General features: G+C 59.6%; 1 protein-coding gene across 1 annotated transcript in view; it reads left to right on the forward strand.

The window, feature by feature from the left end:
* ELF3 (E74-like factor 3 (ets domain transcription factor, epithelial-specific )) overlaps positions 1-3,660 on the forward strand; it is a 4,004-nt gene extending 344 nt beyond the window's left edge. The window contains exons 2-9 of the mRNA XM_010184045.1: positions 705-873; positions 1,516-1,737; positions 1,976-2,062; positions 2,155-2,274; positions 2,449-2,538; positions 2,949-3,065; positions 3,223-3,418; positions 3,540-3,660. Coding sequence (XP_010182347.1) covers positions 711-873; positions 1,516-1,737; positions 1,976-2,062; positions 2,155-2,274; positions 2,449-2,538; positions 2,949-3,065; positions 3,223-3,418; positions 3,540-3,660 — 1,116 coding nt within the window. The 5' untranslated portion in view covers positions 705-710. The remainder of the gene's footprint in view (positions 1-704; positions 874-1,515; positions 1,738-1,975; positions 2,063-2,154; positions 2,275-2,448; positions 2,539-2,948; positions 3,066-3,222; positions 3,419-3,539) is intronic.
* The last annotated feature ends 5,651 nt before the right edge of the window (positions 3,661-9,311 follow it).

A 9,311-nucleotide genomic window follows, 5' to 3' on the forward strand; every position in this document is an offset into this window, starting at 1 on the left:
GATGTGCTTCTCGGGACTGGTTGAGAGGACTGGAGCTGCTGGCACCAGAGTCCCCACAGCGGGCAGGGGGGCTGTGCCGTCCCCAGCGCTGCTGTGCCGTGGGGCTGGGGGAGCACTCAATGCCCGTCCCCACAGAGGGGCTGTGCAGCGCCATTCTCTGCGAGCCACCTGCTTGCGTCCCTTTGTGCTTGGCTGCCGCCAGGGCTGGTGAGGCCGGGCTGCCGGGGTCGGGGAGCTGCTGGCACCAGAGTCCCCACAGCGGGCAGGGGGGCTGTGCCGTCCCCAGCGCTGCTGTGCCGTGGGGCTGGGGGAGCACTCAATGCCCGTCCCCACAGAGGGGCTGTGCAGCGCCATTCTCTGCGAGCCACCTGCTTGCGTCCCTTTGTGCTTGGCTGCCGCCAGGGCTGGTGAGGCCGGGCTGCCGGGGTCGGGGCTCCAGCCCAGCGCGGTGACGCTGTGTCCCCGGTTTGCTCCGGCTCAGCCTCCCTTGCTCCCGGCCCCGGGGCGGTGGTGAGTCAGGCCCCAGCCCTGGCCGGCGGGTGCTGGGCGGGTGTTTCTGCAGCAGTGACCTGAGAGGTGACGATGGAGGGAGGGAGGGAGAGCCCAGCGTCACCCAGCCCGGTCCCGGGGGTGCTGGAGGTGCTGCGGGCTCGGGTCCTCGCCATCTCCATGAGGCCAGAGCTCACTGTTGTCTCTTGGCACAGATCTTGATGGCAGGATCTTGCGAGATCAGCAACATCTTCTCTAACTACATCAGTGCCATGTACCAGCCGGACGAGGCGCAGCCGACCCTGGACTTGCTGGGACACCCTGGGGAAGACAGCACCCTGGGGTTGAGCCTCCCCCCCAGCCAGCCCCTGGCACAGAGCACAGGTAGGACCCAGGGAGTGGTGGTGGCTGCACAGGGGAGCCAGCACTCAAGGCAGCAGCAAGGCTTGGAAGAGCATTGCAAGGTCCTGGTCCCATTGGGGCAAGTCAACAACTTGCACTGTGCCTCAGTTTCCCCAGGGGTTTGTTGGCCAAAAAGGTTGCTGGAAGAGACTCTGGGTGGAACAAGGCATGGCTGCTTGGAGTGTTTATGGGACGTGAAGGACTTATTGCCCTCCTCCCCTGGCACATCCCAGGGAATGGGTGCCCACGGCTCACCAGGAGAGCAGTTGGGAAACACAGTCCTGGTGCCAGGGGTCCCATTCTGCTGGTGGGACTGTCACAGGATGGCCTTGAGGGAGGCACGGGAAACACTAGCAGAGCAGGGTGGCTCCCACCACCAACGAGACAAACAGCACCAAAACAAATGTGTGTGGGGGCGTCAGGTCATTGCTGTCCCCTAGGACAGGAACAGGGCAGGCACTAAGCCCCTGTTGGGCCATAGCCCTCAAAGTGCAGGGCTCGCTGTGCCTTGTGTGATCCCCACAGGACAGGACACAGTGTCCAACTGCAGCTGGCAGCGCAGATGTGACCCGCGGCGCTGGCACGGCTGCCCTGTTCCTGAGCCCCTCTTTCCATCCCTTGCAGACAAACCGGGGTGGTTCAGTGAGCTCCCCTACTTCTGGACCAAGGTGCAGGTGCTGGAGTGGATCAGCTACCACGTGGAGAAGAACAAGTACGACGCCAGCTCCATCGACTTCTCCTGCTGCAACATGGACGGCCACGCACTCTGCCACTGCACCAGGGACCAGATGCGCCTCATCTTTGGGCCCCTGGGGGATGAGCTCTACGACCGCCTGCACGAGATCAGTGAGTGTCCCCTTGTCCCCTTCATCCCCAGCCCGACAGCTGGCAGTGTGGGGCTGAGACCCCCCACCAGCCCAGGACCCTGTGCTTGGCGGGCACTGGGGGGGCTGCCTGGGGGAGGCTGCACTGGGGATGCTGCAGGGGGGCACAGACCAGGCAGGGCTGGGCTTAGCTCCCAGTGTGTGCCATTGCCCACCATACAGAATACACATCCCTAATCCCAGTCCCCCCACCCCTGCAGCCTCCGATGAGCTGAACTGGATCATTGACTTGCTGGAAAAAGAGGATGCGACTTCCCAAGAGACCTTCCTGGACTCCAGCCACCTGGGTAAGAGAGGTGCCACGGCCAAGCCTTTAACTGGGGACCGGGTGCTGCTGCAGGTGGGGGTAACCCCTTCTCCCCTTCTCTGCCCCTTTTAGAGCTGGGAAATCCCTGCGCCAAAGACTCCCTGGAGGACATGAAGCCCACGAACCCTTTCCTATCCACAGACTTCACCTGCTTGCCTGGTGCCATGTCCCCAGGCAGCTCTGATGTCTCAGGTCAGTGTTTTGTGCTGCGAAAAGCTCCCTTTGCTCGGGCTGCTCTGGGAGGTCAGTGGGGAACAGCCCCACCACTGAGGCCAGGGTTGAGTCTTGGACTGGGCAGCAGGGAGGGAATCCGGGGGGAAGCATCTCTGGATGCCAGCAGCTGAGCCCTGTCCCTCTGCCTCTCAGGGCCTGTGCTGTCCCACAGCCCCATCTCCCAGGACTCCGGTGGAAGCGACCTCGACCTCGACCCTGCGGAAGCAAAGCTGTTCCCTGATGGTGAGTTGTTTTGAGTTGTTTGCTTCCCAGTGGGAGCCGGGAGGAGAGGGCTCACTCCCGGGCACTTCCAGCAGCTGCAGACACATCCTGTCTGCAGTGATTTAGGGAGGGCACCTGAACCTCCACCCCCACTCTGGAAAGGAGGGAGGGGGCTGGTTTTTGGTGCACCATGGGTCTGTTTCTCCCTGTTGGTGATGGGGCAGAGCTGGGGCCTGAGAGTGGGACGGGAATGTGGAGACCTTGCTCATGGGGGAATGGGCCCCTGGTACACGGGCCTGAAAAGAGGGTGCCGCCCCTGATCTCTCTGCCTGCCCCAACCAGTCTCCCTGTGCTTCTGCCCCTGAGGAGGACATCTCTGTGCCCGGGGAGGGGGCTCTGCTCAGCGTAACGTGTCCTGTCTGTGTGCACAGGTGGCTTTGCAGGGAGCAAGAAAGGGGACAGTAAACACGGCAAGAGGAAACGAGGACGGCCTCGAAAACTCAGCAAGGAGAGCAGAGACTGCCTGGAGAGCCGGAAGAGCAAGCACTGTACGTGGACCCTACAGGGCTGCCTCCCCCAGCTTGGCTTCATGGTGGGGGGACATGGGGGAAAGGGCCATGCCCCTTGGCAAGGGTGTTTGGGGACATCCAACCTGTAGGGAGCTGCAGGACCTTCCCTCCTCTACATCTTGCTCTGCTCTTCCAGCGCCAAGAGGTACCCACCTGTGGGAGTTCATCCGGGACATCCTGATCCACCCTGAGCTGAACGAGGGGCTGATGAAGTGGGAGGACCGGCGGGAGGGCGTCTTCAAGTTCCTGCGTTCAGAGGCAGTGGCTCAGCTCTGGGGCCAGAAGAAGAAAAACAGCAGCATGACTTACGAGAAGCTGAGCCGAGCCATGCGGTGAGTGCCCTCCCCTTGTCCCGGGGTCAGACCCACCAGGGCTGAGCCTTCATCCCCCGCAACAGCTCCCCAGCACGCAGGGCTGCATCCAGAGTCCTGATTCCACCCCTGTCTCCTCCAGGTACTACTACAAACGAGAGATCCTGGAGAGAGTCGATGGGCGGCGGCTGGTGTACAAGTTTGGGAAGAACTCCAGTGGCTGGAAGGAGGAGGAGGTGCTCAACAGGAACAAGGAGCTGTAGGAGTCGTGGATGAGCCGGGGTCTGAGGAGCCCCTTGGGGCCACCCCCGAGCTGGACTCCTTGGCAGGAAATTTTGCCTGCAGCTGTATCTGGAAGCTGCTGCCCCATGCAGCGCGTGGAAATCCAACCCTCGCGTGGGCACGCTGGTGCATGCTGGTGACTGCTGGCACCGAGGTGTTCAAAGCTAATATTTTGGCTCCAGTAGGTTATTGTAAACCGTTATTGCTCTCGCTGGATTTGTACCTCTGACTGGAGTCGTAGCGACTTTGGCTGTTTCAAAGCCTGGACAATCACAAGGGAAGTGAAGTTCGAGTGGCAGCTTGCGCCATGGGGAGAGCCCAGCGAGTCTCCCGCTGTCACCCACCTCTGCCCGGGCAGGGGGGCAGCACCACCACCTCACCTGAGACCGGACAGGCCTTGTCCCACACATGGGGTCCTGCCCCATCACTGCTCGCGCTGCACTGAAGGTGCCCACCGTCCTGTTTGCTCCATGTGGGATGGGCAAGGGTTCCCTGTGCAGCAGTTTCTCAGCGTGGCACCTGCTGAGAGAAGATGGGAACATTCTAGAGCTTCACCTGGCCCTGGAGACCCCTCAGAGGGGAGAGGACTTGGGATAACAGGGACACTCTGCATCTCCAGCCCGGCTGCCTGTACCTGGAAACAGGCCTTTTCCCCAAAAGTAGCTTCTAATTTATGTAAGACCAAAAAAACAACCACAGAATGAATGTACAGATATATTTTTTCATGAGTAAGATGTTCCTGTGTGTGTGTGTATTGTAGGGTGTGCGGGTGTCTCGTGGCAGGGGGTGACGCTCAGCTGGACTGAAGCGATGTCACGGGGGCGCAGACTGGCTCTGTGTCAGCCCCGCGAGGGGGGTGCCAGCCCTGCCAGGCACCCAGCAGGTGCACGGGGTTTCCCCCTCTTCAAATGGGAACATAAGAGGAATAAATTGTTGTTTGGTTGGGTTTTTCTTGTACTTCCCTGTTATTTTGCTTCTTTTTCTTAAAGACACGGAGCCCAGACTCATGCTACGTGGGATGTCCCATATGAACCCCTCTTGCCTGCTCATCCTGGGACAGGGTCACAGCGTCTTCCCCAGGATGAGGTGGGCTGTTTGTCCCTGGGCTGGTGGGAGCAAGATCTGGAGGCCTGGTCTCAAAGCCTGCCATGCAGGGGCATCTCACCCCTGCTCCCAGACTTTGGCCCTTCTGAGGACCCTCCAGAAATTCAGTCCTGGCACTCAGCTTTGCAGGAGGGCTTTCCTGGAGCATGGACTCCAAGCCAGGAGGGAATTCCTGGTCCCAGAGCCCAGTCTGCTTTGGTCTTACGTGAAGGTCCCCAGCCTGGCTCCAGCCCCTCTCTGGCCAGTGGTCTCTCCTGAGGTGTGGAGGGACACAAAGCAGCACAGGCACTTGCTCATCTTCCAGTCTGGCTGCTTGGGAGCCTCTCCTAGGACTCGAGTCCCTCTCAAGGACCATGTCCTGAGTGGGCACTGCTATGGCCTGGCAGTGTGGACAGCCCAAACACGCTGTCTGCCCCTTCTTGCGCGACGGCAACACAGCCTTCCCCAGCTCACCCAGCACGAGGAGGCAGGGAGGGTGACCCAGGGGTGCTGGGAGGATCTCTCTGACCCACAGGATATGTCTGTGGAGTTTGTGGGGCTGGAGGCCAAGCAGGCTCTCGGATGCGTCCCTAACACAAGCTTGGCAAGCAGTGGTTCATGCCTGGCTCTGGGTAGGTGTGTGTTGCCTGCATTTCATGACAAGTATCCCTGAATGCTGCTGGGCACCAGAGGGTCTTGCTGCAACCCTGATCTCTTGCTGGTGTGCAGGACCCTGCTGAATGTGGTCATGCAGGGGCCAGCACTGCTCAGCTCCTGTTCACCCACATGGAGATTGGCCCTGGGACCCCTCCTCTGAGCCTGGAGCTCAACCAGGTCTGGGGTGCCCAGGCAAAAGCGATGCCACATCCTTCTGAAAAGTTTCAGCCAGTGCCTGGAGTGTCTAAGGAGGGGAGCCAGTCCACCAGCGGGGGGGTGAGGCGAGTTTTTGGGATGCCTCTAGGCAGTAAGGGTGCCTTGCAAAGCCCAAGATGCCTTTTTGGCAGGAGGACCCAGTCATTGAACCTGACTGCCCTTCATTACTGCCAGAAACATGGTACAGTTAAAAATCACGCATCTCACACTTGCAAAAGTGTGAACTGATGCAAAAAAAGGAGAAAAGTCCCTCAAAGCAAGCTCTCACATGGACATCAGCACTGTCCCCCCTGGCTGTCCTGGCCTTGGGGCTGGTGCCCTTGCCTCCCCAGGACCTGGATAACAAGAGCTGGGTCCATGGGCCGGGGGAGCCACAGACCCTGCTGCAAGTCTCCTGCTTCACTTTCAAACCCAGTGGCCATGGCCCTGGACACCCAACTGCTCTGCCAGCAGCCCCCAGGCTGTGGGCTCAGTGGCAGCTGAAGGAGCTCCTGGAGATGCTGCAGTGGTACCAAGGGCATGGCCCACCTGCTTTGCCAGGGGCTGGAGGTGCCCATGGGCCTGGTCCAACCTTTTTTGGGTGAGTTCAACTGATGTTTGCATGAGGATTTTCCTTGCTGGTCCAGCTGGGATGCCTGGTCTCCTGTAGCCATGCCATGCCCATCTGTGCAATTCAACAAGACATAAGGGGAGGTCTGTAGTGATGCAAAATCCTGGGGATAACAAAACCATATGGAAGACCTCCATCCCTCCTCACCTTCTGGTGTCCTGGGTCGAAGTTGTGCTGCCCTCAGATCCACACGCTGAGATGAGGCCATCAGGGTTGCCCTGTGGTGCAAGAAGAGGTCCCGGTCCCTGGGTGTGACCCAGGAGCCAGTCCATGGTCTGGGCTGCAGCCAGGCCCCCGTCACGTTCCTTGTGTAACCTTCCCCAGGGAGCAGGTTTTCCTGGCTGGCGGCTGCTGGCTCCAGCGAGCAGAGGGTGCTCCAGGCCCATCCCTGACCTCCCAGAGCTGCTGCAAGGAGCAGGCTGGGCAGGGTGGCAGCAGGGACAGTGCCGAGATGCTCAGGCTGCCCAGGCAAGCGGCATGTGTGGGACAGGGCCAGGACAGTGCTTGGTGGCAATCGCCATGTCCCAGGAGGGGACAGGGCAAGCCCAGCCCCAGGCTTGGACTCACAGAAGCGGGCTGTGCTCCCGGCTGCCGTGCCTCGGAGTTTGGGGTTGTGGGCGAGGTGTTTATTCTGCATCAATAGATAACCCTGGCAGGTTGGCAGGGAGAAGGGAGCGCTTTGTCACGCAGCTGCTGCTCTGCCAAGTGCACCTTGTTTGCTCAGGCAGTTTCATTTCTTTCCCACTGTGGTTTGTGTTACCTAACTGGCCTGGGACAATGTTTAACCAGCTCCGACAGCAGCAGGGAACCTGTTTGCCTCGCCTCCTGTGTCCCCGTTGTCCCCACCGCCCGCCACCACCACCCCACTGCCATCGCCAGCACCAGCCAGGAGGCCTGGGGCAGAGGCAGGGGGTCCATAGACCCCTCCACTGCGTGGGCACCCTGTGCCCAAGGAGGAGAAAGAGGCAGGGGTGCTGGGGGACCAGGTCCCATGAAGTCTGCATGGGTCTGTGGGGGGCTGCCTCAGCAGGATCCAAAGGCGCGCACACACACACACACACACACACACACACACACACAGGTGTGGACACATCAGAACGTGTGTGCACACACCAGCACATGTGTGCACACCAACACACACTCAAGGTAACCCCTACAGTGACCTCCAGGCCGGTATTGAGCCAGCCCAGAGGAGCCTCCCTGTGCGCTGGCACGAAACAGAGAGGATTTATTTGTTTTTTTAATCTCCCTGGAGGTGCCTGGATTTTATGGCTGTGGCAACCCATGGCAGAAAATGAAGAAAAAGAGGATTTTTCTCCAAAACACCCTCCACACACACACTTACACTGGGGTCTGCTGGGGGACCTTTTCCCCCCCAGGTGGTCCCAGGCTGAACGTGTTTCTGGTGCACAGTTCCCATGAAATTACCTTGGTTGCCTTTCAAGTTTGAGCATTAAAGTTTCCTGTCCACTAAGACTCCCTACGGGAATACAGGGGCCATTGCTGATCCCTGGTCCCAGTTAGGGAAGAGGAGGGCAGTCTGCCCCGACCAGTGCTCATGTGGGACCCAGGCACCCTAAAGCAGGCTGCTGTGGCTGCAATGTGGCAAACATGGGAGCAGAGAAATAAGGTGAAGGGAGAGATTTCAGCTGTGTCCAATATCCAGACCATGAACTGCCCCCGAGCACAACAGTGGGACCTGATTTTCCAGCTGAGCCGGGCTGTGACCATCCCTGCAGTGGATGAGGGTGAATGGGAACATGGTACGGATGGGTCAGAGGGCAGCCTGTGGGGACAGAGGCTGCATCCCTGGGACCCTCTGCACTCCCTGCAGTCCACACTGGCTTTCACCCTTTCTGGCCCTCCTGCTTTTGGCTCAGTACCATAGGGAGACAGGACTGAATCCCATACTGGGAGTGACTGGGAGTGTAGGGTCCCAGCTGCCTTTCCATTGCAATGTGCAAGGGAGCTCCCAGCAGCACAAGGATGGAGACTGGCCCCAGCTTCACAGAGAGGGTGGGAGGACCAAGTCCAAATGAAGTTTGGCTCAAAATATCCAATGTCTTCTTTCCTCAGGGACAACATATGTTTGGTGGGGCGTTTCTTTGGTGTGTTTCTCCCTGAGGTACCTGGTCAAGGTGGGAATCAGTCCTTTGGCTTCTGGGAAGAAGCTTGCAAAAAGAAAGGGAGGTGTGTAAATTGTTGAGTCTTGTCCTCCTAAAAACATCAAGGGGTAAAAGTCTTGGAAGTCTGTGGGAAACGTTTGTTGCAGCCAGATTTCTCCAGCTGTGACAAGAAACCCTCTCCTGGTTGGATTTCACCTGGGTCTGCCCTTGCCAGTCCCTGACCAGCCCCGGACTCCATGCCACCCAGGCTGATATCTCCAGGTTTCAGTACCTGGAGGTGCGCAGGATTGGGCATGGGCAGAACCAGGCTTCAGAGAACTCAGACTCTGCCGTGGAAATCGTGTCCGGCAGGTTGGGCTGCTCTGGGTGCTGTTTCAGCAGTGGGCCAGATGAACGATCAGCTGGCATAAATACGCCTGGAGAAGCATCCTCCAGATGGAGCACCCCATCTGTGTACCCCTGAGCTGAGGTCTGTGCACAGGGATGGCGGAGCAGGGCAGCCAGCGCTGGGGCCAAGGTGCCCCTAGGGGACCAGTGGCACTGCATGGGGTGATCTCTGCACTGCAAAGGGTGCAGGACGGGTTGCACGGCTGCAGGGTGGGAGCTGGGCAGGGCAGAGCTGCCAGGGGTTCGTAGCAGGGTGCTGCCATGGCAAGCTCCTACGCAGCGTGGTTTCAGGGCTGGGCTGGCATGCCTGGGGCTGGGCAGGCCCCCCAGGGCTGTGTCCCTCTTCCCCAGGGTAACAGCAGTTACCTGGGCTCCCAGACAACGCTCCCTCCCTCCGCCTTTCAACCAACAGTTTCTTTGATGATTGCTACCAGCAGTAGCTACGCCGGGGGTGTGTGGCTCGTCCAGGGGAGCTGCCCACTGACGGTAACTCCTCTGCTAAAACCCTGGGCTGTTTGGTTGATAAACACAAGAGCGGCTGTTCCCGCTGTAG

This window comes from Mesitornis unicolor, unplaced genomic scaffold (assembly GCF_000695765.1).
Source record: "Mesitornis unicolor isolate BGI_N332 unplaced genomic scaffold, ASM69576v1 scaffold1735, whole genome shotgun sequence".
NCBI classification, from domain to species: domain Eukaryota; kingdom Metazoa; phylum Chordata; class Aves; order Mesitornithiformes; family Mesitornithidae; genus Mesitornis; species Mesitornis unicolor.